Raw genomic sequence first — 18,316 nt, 5'->3', positions numbered from 1 at the left:
GAACTTAAGGTGGATCAATAGTAGAGGGCAGACCTATATTGGGCTGGTGGCAGGATTTGACACTTGATTCAATCGTTATGGCGCATGTGTGTGTGTGTGTGTGTGTGTGTGTATGTGTGTGTGTGTGTGTGTGTGAGGAGGATAGTCAAGCCTGATTGATGAGCTAAAAGAGTGTGTTAGCGATGGGGAGGCTGAAAGCTGAGCATCGATATGAGGCCTGGAGAAATACCTTCTTGGTATGGATTTGTTTGTTTAGTGGCAAGCAGACCTCCTTTGGGACGATGCTTAGAAAAATAATCCCAAATATGTCAATAGATCAGATGGACAGCTGGACCAATAATCAGAGATGTATAGTAATAGTTGCTCATAGCTGTGTGTGTTGTGTTGTGAGTGAGTGAGTGAGTGGGTGGGTGAGTGAGTGAGTGAGTGAGTGAGTGAGGGAGGGAGGGAGGGAGGGAGGGAGGGAGGGAGGGAGGGAGGGAGGGAGGGAGGGAGGTGTCTTCGTGCGTATGTGTGTCTTCGTGTGGGTGTGTTTGTGGGTGTGTGTACAGCGAGGGAGTGGTGTCCTTGTTGAAATGTTTGTTGTTAAATGCTAAGCCAGTCAAACATATACAACACACCTAGCTCATCTGTCTTCGATATAATGTATTGGGGGTTTGAAGGTAGAAGTCTGTGTGTGTGTGGGAGATGGATAGTGATGATGATAATACACACTAGTGGTACTGAGGTCAATGTCATTTCAATTCCACTCAACTCTGGGATTGGATTAGGAATGAAGTCGGAATTGAAAAACGGGCCATAATTATTGTCAACCTTGATAAAGATGAACAAAACAGACTGTATAGAATAAATAATAGCAGTATTGAGTTATATTGTATGATCAACATTTTTTTAAACGTTGCTATTTTATAATAATACAATTGCTCAGAAAAATAGATGTTGTTTAACAAATATATTATTTATTATTTATTTTATACAGTCTTTTTTGCTCACATTTATCAAGGATGACAATAATTATGGACCCCATTGTACATTCCTGGGGTGGCAGGTAGCCTAGTAGTTAGAGCGTTGGGCCAGTAACCAAAAGGTTGCTAGATCGAGGGGGGTCAGTCCCTGTCAGTTTTCTACGACTGTCACACTTGATCTGGAGGGAGTTGGCCTGGTGTGCCCCTGCCCTGGCCCTGCTGAAGTGTTGGGAAGCTAATCCTTTCTGGAGGGGATTAAACAGCTGTTTGTGACGCCACATCTCCACTCTGAGAGCTGGCAGGTATTCGGAGAGAGGGGTGTGCAGAAGAGAAGGGATAGGGGGGAATTGGAAGAGAGTGAGAGAAGGGAGTGGAGAAGAGATTGGATTCTCCAGGCCCAATAGAGCAGAGAGTAAGTGGTAGCCAGAGAGAGACAAGGAACGAGACAAAAACAAAGGGAGGTAGCAAGATATAAAGGAAGAGAGAAATTCAGGGCATGCGAAAGGCAGAGAATGGCCCAGGCCCTCAGGGCTCTATTTTCAGCTGGCGTTAATCCAGCACAATTGTCAAACGCACACTAATTTGCAATATCTACCTATTAAAGCCGCCGCTTTTCTATTTTCAATCCCAGGATTGGTAATTTACCTGTTTTATATGAGCTCTTATAGTAGGCTACCCTTACCCTACTATAACAAAATCTGGTTCAACAGCAATGTGTCTGTTACCTTTCTTATCCTGCCATGCATTAGCCAAGGAGCCTACCCATAAAAGGTTTCTAAATGGTCTACTTGTTTACTGTTGCTATCACTCGTTACTGTAGCCTATGCTATTTAATAAACTGTAGTATCAATCCACAATGGATGAGAATATTCCGTGCCCCCTTGCGAATTGAAGTTGATGATAATGCAAAGGCCGTCAGAACATAAGACACGCATGTAGTATTAAGCCATTGAACACCTTGATGGGCCAGTGAGTGGCCAAGCCCTCGTCACACCTACAACTTGTTTATTAATCAAAACCCAGCCCTTTCACACTACCGCCAGCTATTGCGTTCATAATAATGGCTGTGAAAATAGCAAAAAAGTATTTCTGACGCACCCACGGACCTGTAGCGCTACCGACAGCGCTTAGATGTACCATTGAGTTGTTAAAATAGAGCCCTCAAAGAGATAGCAGCAAGGAAATAGAGGGAGGGAGAGATAGCAGAACAAGAGTTAGGGAGGGAGGGAATTGATGTGGGGATTTCTTGGTCCCAATCCTCTGTAGTCTGACTGGGCAGCAGTGGTGTAATGATGCTGGTTGAGGTCCCTAGAGCCTGTTCATTAGCTGTGATTAAACTGGGAGGCAGCACTGCCTCAGTAGAGCCACTACTGTCCTCATCCTGTCCTCATCCTCACAGAGATGCACTGCCTTGAGAGGAATGTCTTCGTCCAATCCTCACTCCTCATCCTATCCTCATCCTGTCCTCACTCCTCATCCTGTCCTCATCCTTACAGTAGAGCCATTACTTTCAGCCATGAGAGGACTGTCCTCATCCTGTCCTCATCCTCACAGAGAGTTACTACTGTCAGTCAAACACAGTCAACCCCAGTATAGAAAAACAGTTAACCCCAGCACAGGTTGACTGTCACTAGCATGTGCCATGAAACATACATTAATATCGTTCTTCTATCCTCTATGTCACTGAACACAGTGAAAATTAATATAATGTCTTGCCCTCTGTATGACTTTTCCACATGGAGGGGCAGGATCAGTGACTCCACAACACGCCCACACAAGCTACAGAACTGTTCTCTAATTATCATATTGTGTTGGAAGGGGGTCAGAAAGAGGTCACAGTGATATAAATATACCTCTGGTTTAGTGGGCCGTCATGATTGGAAAGTTTATTTGACAATTCGTTTTAGAGAAATCAATGCTTGTCTTCCCCTAATGCAATGAACCTGATCACCCAGGTCAGACACACACACATATTATCTCTGTGACTGTTTTGTCCACATCCCGCTGGTTTAGGGCATTCTTTCCCTGTATGTAGTACATCTGGAAAGTTCTTTATCTGTTTCTAACTGATATGTGCCTGTTTCCCCAGAGCTAAATGACCCTGACACTCCTTTGACTCATTTCATTACAGCTCAGAATACCATCCAGTGTCAGGCTGCTGCTGTACCAACACTTCTGTCTCCACTAGTACAGCTGAAAAATGAGCTGCCAGTCACATTTCATTTTTTTGTGTTCTCTTGTAAATTACATAGGATTGAAGAATTTGTGATTCTTAACACAAGTCTCTTTCTCGTACTCTCGTCCTCCCTCTCGTACTCTCTTCCTCCCTCTCGTACTCTCTTCCTCCCTCCTATTCTCCCTCCCTCCCTCTCAGACCCAGTCTCAGTGGATGTGGACCAGTATGAAGAGGCAGTGTTGTCTGATACTCTGAGGGGTTTCCTCCAGGACCTGCCCTCCCCCATCATCCCAGCTGTGGTCTACAGTGAACTGGTCTACACTGCCCAAGGTACAGTAACAGTACACTCACAATGGTAATGATTAACTAACATCAAACATCACAGTCCATAATCAGCTTGGCCATATGGAATAGATACAGTTTGCACAGACTTATTGCGGCTAGCCCATCACAGAGTTCTGCTGTCACTTGAAATAAGGTTAAGTTCTGAACAATTTTAACCCAGGATTAAAGGGATACTTCGGAATGAGGTCCTTCATCTACTTCCCCAGAGTTAGATGAAGTCGTGGATACTATTTTTATGTCTCTGTGTCCAGTATGAAGGAAGTTAGAGTTAGTTTTGTGAGCCAATGCTAACTAGCATTAGCGCAATGACTGGCAGACTATGGGTATCTGCAAGAATGCTAGAAGATGTTAGCATATACCCATATACTTCCAGTCATTATGCTAACGCTAGTTATGTTAGTTGTGTTATGCTAGAGACATAACAATGGTATCCACAAGTTCATCTGACTCTGGGGAAGTAGATAAATGCCCTCATTGCCAAAATCCCAAAGTATCCCTTTAACACTAGAACCGCCAGATCTTTCTGCCTATAAGTACCCGCTAGAGAACATTGCCTGGCGTCCCTTTAGCATAACATATGCATCAGATGCATATCAACCCGCAAAGTGCAGCAAACATAAGCACCAATTCTTGATAAATAGTGCATAAACTATTATAAAGGATTAATTGTATGAAGAAATATTAGTGGAAATATACACATAAAAAGAAAATATGCAATAGTAAAGGATATGTTTTGTGTAGTTCTACAAAGTCCTAGAAAAAATGTAGGCCTGTAGCCTATTTTAATTTCTCTTACAATAAAAACATTTGTGTAATCTATTTGATCAACTTTATTTGTAGATTCAATTAGTAATAGAGTTATAGTAATTAATAAAGTCCAGTTACAGCTTATTTTGACAAATTTGAACGAAAAAGATAATAAATTATATAACCAGCCAGGTGCGCAGGTGAAATTATCTGCTGTATTCCTAAACAACATCATGTACAATTGTAAAGGATGAATGGCATAAATAAATAGTATATTTTAATTTTAAGTTTACTATGTTACTAGTTTTTGCTTAGTAGCCAGAGCAATGCTGCCGCACGGACAGCACAGATATTCTTGGAAAAAGTGACATTTGGAAATAGAGCTGCACCTCTTGAATTATGAGAGTTATTTGACAAAGGTAAGTGTAATAGAAACTGCAGAATATGCTCTGCTCTGTCTGATACTATATATAAAATGTTTTACCTCCATGTGACTCTGAAGGAAGATTTGATAAAGTGATGATCCATTCCCTGCATCTTTACATGTAAATTACAGATGCGCCCATCTCTTCATGTACAATTTGACAACTGATAGGCCTAATATTGTCACTCATCAGATTATTGTCAATTTAATATTGTCTATACTGTTATATTGTGTGTTTATTAGTTTTGGTACAATTTAGGTGTCGTTTCAATGGGCCAGCTGTGCAGGCTGACTGGCATCATTTGTTTCCCGCATGTTTTCATTTCCCTTACAGTAAATTATATCAGTAATAGAGTTACAGTAAATAAAAGTCCAGTAACAGCTTCTTTTTACAAAGTAAAACATAAAAGAGAATGGTATCAACTCGCAAGGCGTGCGGTCAAATTATTAACATGAGAGCTAACGCTGATAAATAGGGATATGGCGCCGGAGGGGAGGGCTGCCATTTTACGGGCTCCTAACCAACTGCTATTTTATTTGTTTTTTCGCATTGTTTGTAACTCATTTTGTATATAATGTAGCTGCTACCGTGAAGGATATACTGCTTTGTAGAGACAAGGCCTAAATCCCCGTCATCAGCGTAAAGAAAAGGCAGAGAAAAAGGGGGAGGAGGGTGTCTATTTGTCAATAACTGCTGGTGCGCGATGTCTAATATTAAAGAAGTCTCGAGGTATTGCTCTCCTGAGGTAGAATACCTCATGATAAGCTGTAGACCACACTATCTACCAAGACAGTTCTCATCTATATTATTAGTAGCCGTCTATTTACCACCACAAACCGATGCTGGCACTAAGACCGCACTCAACGAGCTGTATAAGGCCATAAGCAAACAAGAAAATGCAGAAGCGGCGCTCCTAGTGGCCGGTGACTTTAATGCAGGCAAAAATCAGTTTTACCTAATTTCTACCAGCATATCACATGTGCAACCAGAGGGGGAAAAAAACTCTAGACCACCTTTACTCTACACACAGAGACGCGTACAATGCTCTCCCTCGCCCTCCATTTGGCAAATCTGACCATAATTCTGTCCTGATTCCTGCTTACAGGCAAAACATTTAAGCAGGAAGTACCAGTGACTCGCTCAATACGGAAGTGGTCAGATGATGCAGATGCTACACTACATGATTGTTTTGCTAGCACAGACTGGAATATGTTCTGGGATTCATCCAATGGCATTTAGGAGTGTACCACCTCAATCACCGGCTTCATCAATAAGTACATCGACAACATCGTCCCAACAGTGACCATACGTACATTTCCCAACCAGAAGCCATGGATTACAGGCAACATCCGCACCGAGCTAATGGCTAGAGCTGCTACTTTCAAGGAGTCCGGACGCTTATAAGAAACAAGATATTTACACGTAATTATATTCATGATTTCTTACTCCAAACGGGTTAAGTGTGTATGTTTATCCTGTGTTACCATTTAGTTAGTAAATAAATAATTAAATCAATTTGATGTAGTACTGAATTATAAGTAAGCTTGAGGTTTTTGCAGATGCGGGAGGTTACGATTGTTCAGAATGATGATAAGATATGAGGTTATGATTAATAAGTTGACTGTTTTATGGATGTGATAGGTAAAGACCTTTAGAGTTTAATTCAGGAGATGGTAACTCTTTAAACAGCCGCTCTCGTGGTGCCCCAAATTCCTAATGAGTTAATTGTTACATTACTAATTGAATCGGGTAACAATTAAACATAGTTAGTTGATTAGATAAATAACAGTCATCAGATTCATGAATGTAAAGTCACAACAAACGTTTTAACAACCAAAATGCCATTTTCTGTAGGCTACAGCAATGATATGTTGGAACCGAAACTTGGCATGGACATTTAGCCTACAACACCTTTAAACTGGTAGAAGATTCGCACAGTGTCATTAGTGATGATATGATACAGCGCACTGACAGGCTTGTGTGTGGGTCAGGTGTGTGGGTCAGGTGTTCTTAATACATCTAGACGTTCCGCTAGCGGAACACCTGCTCCAATATCCAATGATACGCGTGGCGCGAATTACAAATTCCTCAAAAATCCGAAAAGTCCATTTTTCAAACATATGACTATTTTACACCATTTTAAAGACAAGACTCTCCTTTATCTAACCACACTGTCCGATTTCAAAAAGGCTTTACAGCAAAAGCAAAACATTAGATTATGTCAGCAGAGTACCCAGCCAGAAATAATCAGACACCCATTTTTCAAGCTAGCATATAATGTCACAAAAAACAAAACCACAGCTAAATGCAGCACTAACCTTTGATGATCTTCATCAGATGACACGCCTAGGACATTAAGTTATACAATACATGCATGTTTTGTTCAATCAAGTTCATATTTATATCAAAAACCAGCTTTTTACATTAGCATGTGACGTTCAGAACTAGCATTCCCACCGAACACTTCCGGTGAATTTACTAAATTACTCACGATAAACGTTCACAAAAAACATAACAATTATTTTAAGAATTATAGATACAGAACTCCTTTATGCACTCGCTATGTCCGATTTTAAAATAGCTTTTCGGTGAAAGCACATTTTGCAATATTCTGAGTAGATAGCCCAGCCATCACGGCTAGCTATTTTGACACCCACCAAGTTTGACCCTCACCAAACTCCGATTTACTATTAGAAAAGTTTGATTACCTTTGCTGTTCTTCGTCAGAATGCACTCCCAGGACTGCTACTTCAATAACAAATGTTGGTTTGGTTCAAAATAATCCATAGTTATATCCAAATAGCGGTGTTTTGTTCGTGCGTTCAAGACACTATCCAAGGGTGACGAAGGGTTACGCGCCCGACGCGTTTCGTGACAAAAAAATTCTAAATATTCCATTACCGTACTTCGAAGCATGTCAACCGTTGTTTAAAATCAATTTTTATGCTATTTTTCTCCTAAAAAAGCGATAATATTCCGACCGGGAGTCGTTGTTTACGTTCAAAGACGAAAGAATAAAAACATGGGGTCACCTCGTGCATGCGCCTCCAGTCTCTGTTCTCTGATCGACCACTATCAAAATGCGCTAATGTTTTTCAGCCAGGGCCTGCAAAGCCACCATTCAGCTTTTTGCCGCCTTCTGAGAGCCCATGGGAGCCGTAGGAAGTGTCACGTTACAGCAGAGATCCCCTGTTTTGGTTAGAGATGATCAAGAAGGCCAAGAAATGGTCAGAGAGGGCGCTTCCTGTTTGGAATCTTCTCAGGTTTTGGTCTGCCAAATGAGTTCTGTTATACTCACAGACACCATTCAAACAGTTTTAGAAACGTTGGAGTGTTTTCTATCCAAAGCTAATAATTATATGCATATTCTAGTTTCTGGGCAGGAGTAATAATCAGATTAAATCGGGTACGTTTTTTATCCGGCCGTGAAAATACTGCCCCCTATCCATAACAGGTTACTGGTTTGTATACTCAGTGTATAAATGACACTTGGTCCATTTAGTTGTCCGAACCTTTGGCTTTCTGGTTCTGGTTAACTTTCTAAGGTCCCTGAGATGCAGGCTTGTGATCAACACATTTAACAAGCTGTGGGTTTATTAATTTGTCTGTACAGTCGGCTTTGTTAACCTAGGCTGTGTATAGTAATCATTAGCTAATCTACAGTGGGGGGAAAAAGTATTTGATCCCCTGCTGATTTTGTACGTTTGCCCACTGACAAAGAAAGGATCAGTCTATAATTTTAATGGTAGGTTTATTTGAACAGTGAGAGACAGAATAACAACAAAAATATCCAGAAAAACGCATGTCAAAAATGTTATAAATTGATTTGCATTTTAATGAGGGAAATAAGTATTTGACCCCCTCTCAATCAGAAAGATTTCTGTCTCCCAGGTGTCTTTTATACAGGTAACGAGCTGAGATTAGAGCACACTCTTAAAGGGAGTGCTCCTAACCACAGCTTGTTACCTGTAAAAAAGACACCTGTCCACAGAAGCAATCAATCAATCAGATTCCAAACTCTCCACCATGGCCAAGACCAAAGAGCTCTCCAAGGATGTCAGGGACAAGATTGTAGACCTACACAAGGCTGGAATGGGCTACAAGACCATTGCCAAGCAGCTTGGTGAGAAGGTGACAACATTTGGTGCGATTATTCGCAAATGGAACACAAAAGAACTGTCAATATCCCTCGGCCTGGCGCTCCATGCAAGATCTCACCTCCTGGAGTTGCAATGATCATGAGAACGGTGAGGAATCAGCCCAGAACTACACGGGAGGATCTTGTTAATGATCTGAAGGCAGCTGGGACCACAGTCACCAAGAAAACAATTGGTAACACACTACGCCGTGAAAGACTGAAATCCTGCAGCGCCCGCAAGGTCCCCCTGCTCAAGAATACATATACAGGCCTGTCTGCCAATGAACATCTGAATGACTCAGAGGACAACTGGTGAAAGTGTTGTGGTCAGATGAGACCAAAATGGAGCTCTTTGACATCAACTCAACTCGCCGTGTTTGGAGGAGGAGGAATGCTGCCTGTGACCCCAAGAACACCATCTCCACCGTCAAACATGGAGGTGGAAACATTATGCTTTGGGGGTGTTTTTCTGCTAAGGGGACAGGACAACTTCACCGCATCAAAGGGACAATGGACGGGGCCATGTACCGTCAAATCTTGGGTGAAAACCTCCTTCCCTCAGCCAGGGCATTGAAAATGGGTCGTGGATGGGTATTCCAGCATGACAATGACCCAAAACACACGGCCAAGGCAACAAAGGAGTGGCTCAAGAAGAAGCACATTAAGGTCCTGGAGTGGCCTAGCCAGTCTCCAGACCTTAATCCCATAGAAAATCTGTGGAGGGAGCTGAAGGTTCGAGTTGCCAAACGTCAGCCTCGAAACCTTAGTGACTTGGAGAAGATCTGCAAAGAGGAGTGGGACAAAATCCCTCCTGAGATGTGTGCAAACCTGGTGGCCAACTACAAGAAACGTCTGACCTCTGTGATTGCCAACAAGGGTTTTGCCACCAAGTACTAAGTCATGTTTTGCAGAGGGATCAAATACTTATTTCCCTCATTAAAATGCAAATCATTTTATAACATTTTTTACATGTTTTTCTGGATTTTTTTGTTGTTATTCTGTCTCTCACTGTTCAAATAAACATACTATTAAAATTATAGACTGATGTTTTCTTTGTAAATGGGCAAATGTACAAAATCAGCAAGGGATCAAATACTTTTTTCCCCCACTGTACATGCTTGTCTCTCTGTCTGTCATGCTGCAGAGAACTCAGCCTGTCTTTCCCGGGCTCTCTCTCTCTATGACGATCGTCACCAATTCCCCAACCCACTTTACCTGTCCTCCCTTTCCTTCCTCCCTCAGCTCCTTTCTCTGATTTTTTCCCCTTAATTTTCTTGATCTGCATTACACCTAATCCCCTTCAATACCAACCCAAATCCCCCTATTGTGGATTCTGTCACACCTGCAAAGCCTCCTAAACCCATTTATATAAACCCTTCTCTCTGCGAGGTAGACCAACTGACCAGCCTGCGGGGAGGGTCACGGTCAGTCTGACCGACCATGCGACTGACTGTGTAACCATAACGTCAGCAGACTCCGGCCAAGTGTCTCAGTCTCATCCCTTTGTGTCTGTCTGTCTCAGACAAGAGAATTGGTCAGTCATTCTATTGGCATAATCTAGATTCAGGTTGACCTCTCTAAGAACCCAGGGCAAAGGGCCAGCTTTCCCATCATACCATACCCAACTGGACTGAACAAAGGGGGGTAGCTATAGTTAGGTAACTGATGTCTATACAGACTTCCAGGAAAGCCATTGGACCGGTCAGCTGTCCTAGCACCAGACCTGGGTTCAAATACATGTGTATTTGAATATTTGTTATTTAAATACTTATTTTCTGTGAATTTGAGTATTTTAAAATAATTTCCTATAAATAGCCTACTATTTGAAGGTATTTTCAAATACTTATTTTAAATACTATTTTCAAATACGTAGGTTCAATGCATGGGAGTGTATTTGAGTCATTGCATTTGTGTATTTCCAAATACATTCCAATACTCAACTACTTGTCTTTCCCCCCCAAAAAAACCTAAATACTTATTTACAAATGTTTTTGAAAATAATTGAAATACACTAAATAGTATTTGAACCCAGGTCTGCCTAGCACCCAGCTCTAACCCTCCATTTCTCCCTCCTCCCTGGGCTACCAGTGTCCTTGTGCCCAGTAGGTCAGATCCATATGGGAAGCCATTAGACCGGTCTGCAGCCCTATGGCACCCACGTCTACCCTCTTTCCTCCTTTCCGTCCGTCCTGCTTTCCTTCCATCCTCCGATCCTCCCGCGTCTGCCCAGTGTCCTTAGGGACAGATGGAAAGCCACTCGACCAATCAGTGGCACCCAAAGGTCCTCCCCCCTTCCTCTGTGCCCATTCCCAGTGTCCAGTAGGTTCTCAGGGTCAGATGGACAGGCCAAGTTCCCAGCCTTGTCCTCTATTGAGCCAGGGTCAGATTGTATTAATGAGGACCGAGGGGACAGGGAAGGGCGATAACGGGATGTGCTCCAGAAGGGATGTGGATGGATTTTGGGGGAGGGAGAGCAGGGGGTCTGGGTGGGTAGTGGTCATCGGCTGCGTCTGTGGTCTGACGAGGCGAGACGAGAGAAGGTCAACACAGCTGACCTCTACCAGATCAGGCGGATTGGCCAACCATATATAATCTAACAGCTCTGACCGACACACAGCCCCCCGACACACTCCCACACACGCACACACAAACACACACCCTCCATCTCCACACACATGACCGTTGCCCTGCCATCACCTCCTCCGTCACCTGTGCCCAAGCACCTGCCACTTTGCCCTCCCACTCTTCAAGTGCCCTTTTGGGTGGTGGTATAATTATATATTTTTTGTATACAGTTTTTGTTGATGTTGTTGTTCTGAAGCCACTTCCCCAAAGTTATCTTGAAGTTGTCTAGTTTGCCACCCCCCACTCCTACTCTGTCCTTTGGTCTGCCCTGTACAGAGCTCACGTGCGCCTGTTTCCAAGTCTGGGTACCCTTTTTAAATTTTTAACACCTGCCCCCTGAAAGGTATGTGCATGGCCCTGCTAACTTTTGACCCCTGACCCTAAGACACTTATCTCATATAAGCACCCTTGGCCAGCCTTAACCAGCACTAATGGCCCCAGGCGTGGGTGGAACTCATTAAGAGAAAGGCCAGCCTCAGCCAGGCAACAAGAGCAGCTAACAGGAGAGTAGTCCTTATCACTAGACATGAGGTGCTCTATACTGAACACTTATGGTGCTGCATTCTGCTCTGTCTGCAGCTAAAATACGCGCACGCACGCACGCACACACACACGCACACACACACACACACACACACACACACACACACACACACACACACACACACACACACACACACACACACACACACACACACACCACTAAGGCTCAACTCAAACACTCTCAGCTAAAATTCACAATGTCAGTCAGGATAGAGAGATTTACTGAGGTCATACTGCTGGTTGTGGGTTAAGTCCAGAGCACTTTGAGTTATTGGGATCAATCACAAACATGGGTTTTAACACTGAAAACCCTGCGAGGTCCAAATGCACTACTCTAATAGGTCAATATGGATCACATTCTGCTACCTCCATGTAGATTATGTGTGAATGAAGATAGCTAGCTGCATTAGATTTTAGTACCTATTATGTAGTTAATACAGAGGTTCAATCAGTAAGTCTGGTCTGAATGGCTAGATCGCTTTAATTTAATTCAGTAAGCACAATGTAATTATCTTTGCTGGGCATAGTGGAATGTATATGTTAGTATTAGAAACATTATAATCATCAGCACACAGGGCCGGATTAATGCAGGGGTTTACCAGGGCTGAAGACCCTGGGACCAGGCCCGTAATAAAACAAAAAAGGAAATATATACACTATATATTATATATACAGTGTATATTATATATGAAGTATATATTTAGTATTTTTTTGTTGCAACCGCCAACCACAGGAGGACTCAGGATCCCGCTCTCAAGAAGGCTGCAGTTTAAGCAGCATCTGCGCCAAATATACAGCTTGTTGCTTTGTGGCTATAGACATATAATCCATAGAACGGTTTGAAACCTCTTACCCTGTCAATTTGACTGTTGGGTGCACTAGCAATGCCGGCCAGTCCTAACTTGAATGGGAACTGCCATCTATGGATTATAGTTCTTGAGATAGGCTATTGCCACAACAAGTAGCCTATGGCTTCATCATCAATTGGTGAGTCAGTGTGCCACTGGACATGTTATTTAGAAACTTACTGTAGCCTATAATATATATGTATAAACAGTGCCTTGAAAAAGTATTCATCCCCCTTGGTGTTTTTCCTATTTTGTTGCATTACAACCTGTAATTTAAATAGATTTTTATTTGGATTTCATGTAATGGACAAACACAAAATAGTCCAAATTGGTGAAGTGAAATGAAAAAAATAACTTGTTTCAAAAAATGGAAAATGGAAAAGTTGTGCATGCATGCTGTATGTATTCACCCCCTTTGCTACGAAGCCTCTAAATAAGATCTGGTGCAACCAATTACCTTCAGAAGTCACATAATTAGTTAAATAAAGTCCACCTGTGTGCAATCTAAGTGTCACATGATCTCAGAATATATTCACCTGTTCTGAAAGGCCCCAGAGTCTGCAACACCACTAAGCAAGGGGCACCACCAAGCAAGCGGCAGCATGAAGACCATGGAGCTCTCCAAACAGGTCAGGGACAAAGTTGTTGAGAAGTACAGATCATGGTTGGGTTATAAAAAAATATCCACAACTTTGAACATCCCACGGAGCATGTCTGGCGCAAACCAACACCTCTCATCACCCTGAGAACACCATTCCTACAGTGAAGCATGGTGGTGGCAGCATCATGCTGTGGGGATGTTTTTCATCGGCAGGGACTGGGAAACTGGTCAGAATTGAAGGAATGATGGATGGCGCTAAATACAGGGAAAATCTTGAGGGAAACCTGTTTCAGTCTTCCAGAGATTTGAGACTGCGACGAAGGTTAATCTTCCAGCAGGACAATGACCCAAAGCATGCTGCTAAAGCAACACTTGAGTGGGTTAAGGGGAAACATGTAAATGTCTTGGAATGGCCTAGTCAAAGCCCAGACCTCAACCGATTGAGAATCTGTGGTATGACTTAAAGATTGCTGTACACCAGTGGAACACATCCAACTTGAAGGAGCCGGAGCAGTTTTTCCTTGAAGAATGGGCAAAAATCCCAGTGGCTAGGTGTGCCAAGCTTATAGAGACAGACCCCAAGATACTTGCAACAGTAATTGCTGCAAAAGGTGGCTCTACAAAGTATTGACTTTAGGGGGGTGAATAGTTATGCACGCTCAAGTTTTCAGTTTTTTTGTCTTATTCCTTGTTTGTTTCACAATAAAAAATATTTAACATCTTCAAAGTGGTAGGCATGTTGTGTAAATCAAATGATACAACCCCCCCAAAATCTATTTTAATTCCAGGTTGTAAGAGAACAAAATAGAAAAAATGCCAAAGGGGGTAAATACTTTCGCAAGCCACTGTGTATATATATATATATATATATATATAAGTTTACATACACTTAGGTTGGAGTCATTAAAACACGTTTTTCAACCACTACACAAATTTCTTGTTAACAAGCTATAGTTTTGGCAAGTTGGTTAGGACATCTACTTCGTGCATGACACAAGGAAGCTTTCCAACAATTGTTTACAGACAGATTATTTCACTTATAGTTCACTCTATCACAATTCCAGTGGGTCAGAAGTTTACATACACTAAATTGACTATGCCTTTAAACAGCTTGGAACATTCCAGAAAATGATGTCATTGCTTTAGAAGCTTCTGATAGGCTAATTGACATCATTTGAGTCAATTGGAGGTGTACCTGTGGATGTATTTCAAGGCCTACTTTCAAACTCAGTGCCTCTTTGCTTGACATCATGGGAAAATCAAAAGAAATCAGCCAAGACCTCAGAAAAACAATTTGTAGACCTCCACAAGTCTGGTTCAACCTTGGGAGCAAACAATAGTACTAAAGTATAAACACCATGGGACCAGGCAGCCATCATACTGCTCAGGAAGGAGACGTGTTCTGTCTCCTAGAGATGAACGTACTTTGGTGCGAAAAGTGCAAATCAATCCCAGAACATTAACAAAGGACCCTTTAAAGATGCTGTAGGAAACAGGTACAAAAGTACCTATATCCAGAGTAAAACGAGTCCTATATAGACATAACCTGAAAGGCCGCTTAGCAAGGAAGAAGCTACTGCTCCAAAACCTCCATGAAAAAGCCAGACTACGGTTTGCAAGTGCACGTGGGGACAAAGATTGTACTTTTTGGAGAATGTCCTCTGATCTGATGAAACAAAAATAGAACTGTTTGGCCATAATGACCATCATTTTGTTTGGAGGAAAAAGGGGGAGGCTTGCAAGCCGAAGAACACCATCCCAACTGTGAAGCACGGGGGTAGCAGCATCATGTTGTGGGGGTGTTTTGCTGCAGGAGGGACTGGTGCACTTCACAAAATAGATGGCATCATGAGGATATATTGAAGCAACATCTCAAGACATCAGTCAGGAAGTTAAAGCTTGGTTGCAAATGGGTCTTCCAAATGGACAATGACCCCAAGCCTACTTCCAAAGTTGTGGCAAAATGGCTTAAGGACAACAAAGTCAAGGTATTGGAGTGGCCATATAGACAATTTGTGGGCAGAACTGAAAAAGCATGTGCGAGCAAGGAGGCCTACAAACCTGACTCAGTTACACCAGCTCTGTCAGGAGGAATGGGCCAACATTCACCCAACTTAATCTGGGAAGCTTGTGGAAGGCTACCTGAAACGTTTGACCCAAGTTACACAATTTAAAGGTAATGCTACCAAATACTAATTGAGCGTATGTAAACTTCTGACCCACTGGGAATGTGATGAAAGAAATAAAAGCTGAAATAAATCATTCTCTCTACTATTATTCTGACATTTCACATTCTTAAAATAAAGTGGTGATCCTAACTGACCTAAAACAGGGAATTTTTACCAGGTTTAAATGTCAGGAATTGAGAAAAACTGAGTTTAAATGTTTTTGACTAAGGTGTATGTAAACTTCCGACTTCAACTGTACATATGAGATGAGTAATGCCAGATATGTAAACATTATTAAAGTGACTAGTGTTCTATTCCTTAAAGTGGCTAGTGATTTCTAGTCTATGCCTATAGGCAGCAGCCTCTAATGTGTTAGTGATGTCGGTTTAACAGTCTGATGGCCTTGAGATGGAAGCTGTTTTTCAGTCTCTCGGTCCTAGCTTTGATGTACCTGTACTGACCTCGCCTTTTGGATGATAACGGGGTGAACTGGCAGTGGCTCGGGTGGTTGATGTCCTTGATGATCTTTTTGGCCTTCCTGTGACATCGGGTGCTGTAGGTGTCCTGGAGGAAGGGTAGTTTGCCCCCGGTGATGCGTTGGGCAGACCGCACCACCCTCTGGACAGCCTTGTGGTTGCGGGCGGTGCAGTTGCCATACCAGGCGGTGATACAGCCCGACAGGATGCTTTCAATTGTGCATCTGTAAAGGTTTTTGAGGGTTTTAGGTGCCAAGCCAAATTTCTTTAGCTTCCTGAGGTTGAAGAGACTCTGTTGCGCCTCTGTGTGGGTGGTCCATTTCAGTTTGTTAGTGATGTGTACGCCAAGGAACTTGAAGCTTTCCACCTTCCCCACTGCGGTCCTGACAATGTAGATGGGGGGTGCACCCTCTGCTGTTTCCTGAAATCCACGATCATCTCCTTTGTTTTGTTGATGTTGAGTGAGAGGTTGTTTTCCAGGCACCACACTCCCAGAGCCCTCACCTCGTCCCTGTAGGCTGTCTCGACATTGGATTAAAGTAGAGACTCAGAGCTACATTTTTTTATCTCATACACTAAAGTTGAGGAACAATGGGAAAGTAATTTTGCTTTGAAAGTTGATAAACTTGTAAACTCACTTTTGAGAAAATGGCCTTTCAATATTTTGGTACTACTATTGGAGAGCCCCTCTTTGTCTACACCCATTCAGCATCGTTCACACCCTCTTAAGCTTTAGCCCCACCCATCTCTTTAAGGATTCACATGTGAGGCTATGTACTAAACAACCAAATATATACTTTATATTCTACGGGTATGTTCGTAAATTAACCTCTATGGGACCGGCGGGACGAATTCGTCCCACCTACGTAACAGCCAGTTGAATCCTGTGGCTCGATTTTCAAAACCTTTGAAATGCTATTACTTCAATTTCTCAAACATATGACTATTTTACAGCTATTTAAAGACAAGACTCTCGTTAATCTAACCACACTGTCCGATTTCAAAAAGGCTTTACAACGAAAGCAAAACATTAGATTATGTCAGCAGAGTACACAGCCAGAAATAATCAGACACCCATTTTTCAAGCTAGCATATAATGTCACAAAAACCCAGAAGACAGCTAAATGCAGCACTAACCTTTGATGATCTTCATCAGATGACACACCTAGGACATTATGTTATACAAAACATGCATTTTTTGTTCAATCAAGTTCATATTTATATCAAAAACCAGCTTTTTACATTAGCATGTGACGTTCAGAAAAAGCATACCCCCGCAAACTTCTGGGGAATTTACTAACAATTTACTAAATTACTCACGATAAACGTTCACAAAAAAGCATAACAATTATTTTAAGAATTATAGATACATTACTCCTCTATGCACTCGATATGTCCGATTTTAAAATAGCTTTTCGGATGAAGCACATTTTGCAATATTCTGAGTAGATAGCCCGGCATCACAGGGCTAGCTATTTAGACACCCGACACACATCGTTCAGGTTTTTCCCGGGCTCTGAGAGCCTATTGGAGCCCTAGGAAATGTCACGTTACAGCTAAGATCCTGACTCTTCAATACACAGAAGCAAGAACAACAACACCTTGTCAGACAGGTCACTTCCTGCATGAAACCTTCTCAGGTTTTTGCCTGCCATAGGAGTTCTGTTATACTCACAGACACCATTCAAACAGTTTTAGAAACTTTAGGGTGTTTTCTATCCAAAGCCAATAATTATATGCATATTCTAGTTACTGGGCAGGAGTCGTAACCAGATTAAATCAGGTACGTTTTTTATCCGGATGTGAAAATACTGCCCCCTAGCCCAAAGAAGTTAAATCTGGAGTGCCAGAGTGTGCTCTGGCTGTTAAGTAACCTCAGAGCGTTGTCAGATTGTCCGTTCGTAAATTCAGAGCGTTTCACTCTTGGAGCGTTCAGAGCGCTCTGGCCGAGGAGTAGGATTGATCCAAGCGTTCTGACCTAACAACAGCAGTCAACACCAAGCTAACTGGCTAACGTTTGCTAGCTTGCTAGCTACTTCCAGACACAAATGAGAGAACAGCTCACTCGGACCATTTTATTCACCCTAGCAGAGCTGGTTAGGCTGTTTTTATGTTTTCCAGAGCATTGGTAACTGAAATTGTGCTGCTGGCAACAATTTAATTTAATTAAATTTTTTTACCAACTGCTACTGACACCGGCCATATACAACGGGTGTTGAGCATTCGTAAATTCGTCAGTTATTCTGCACTCTGGCACAC

At 42.3% G+C, this 18,316-nt stretch overlaps 1 protein-coding gene across 1 annotated transcript in view; it reads left to right on the top strand.

Moving 5' to 3' along the window:
• LOC106584012 (phosphatidylinositol 3-kinase regulatory subunit gamma) overlaps positions 1–18,316 on the top strand; it is a 327,133-nt gene that overhangs the window by 125,440 nt on the left and 183,377 nt on the right. The window contains exon 5 of the mRNA XM_014168762.2: positions 3,340–3,471. Within this exon, the coding sequence (XP_014024237.1) occupies positions 3,340–3,471 (132 nt within the window). The remainder of the gene's footprint in view (positions 1–3,339; positions 3,472–18,316) is intronic.

Source organism: Salmo salar, chromosome ssa23, assembly GCF_905237065.1.
Source record: "Salmo salar chromosome ssa23, Ssal_v3.1, whole genome shotgun sequence".
NCBI lineage: Eukaryota > Metazoa > Chordata > Actinopteri > Salmoniformes > Salmonidae > Salmo > Salmo salar.
The sequence above is the reverse complement of the archived record's forward strand: the minus strand, read 5'-3'. Positions and strand labels throughout refer to the sequence as shown.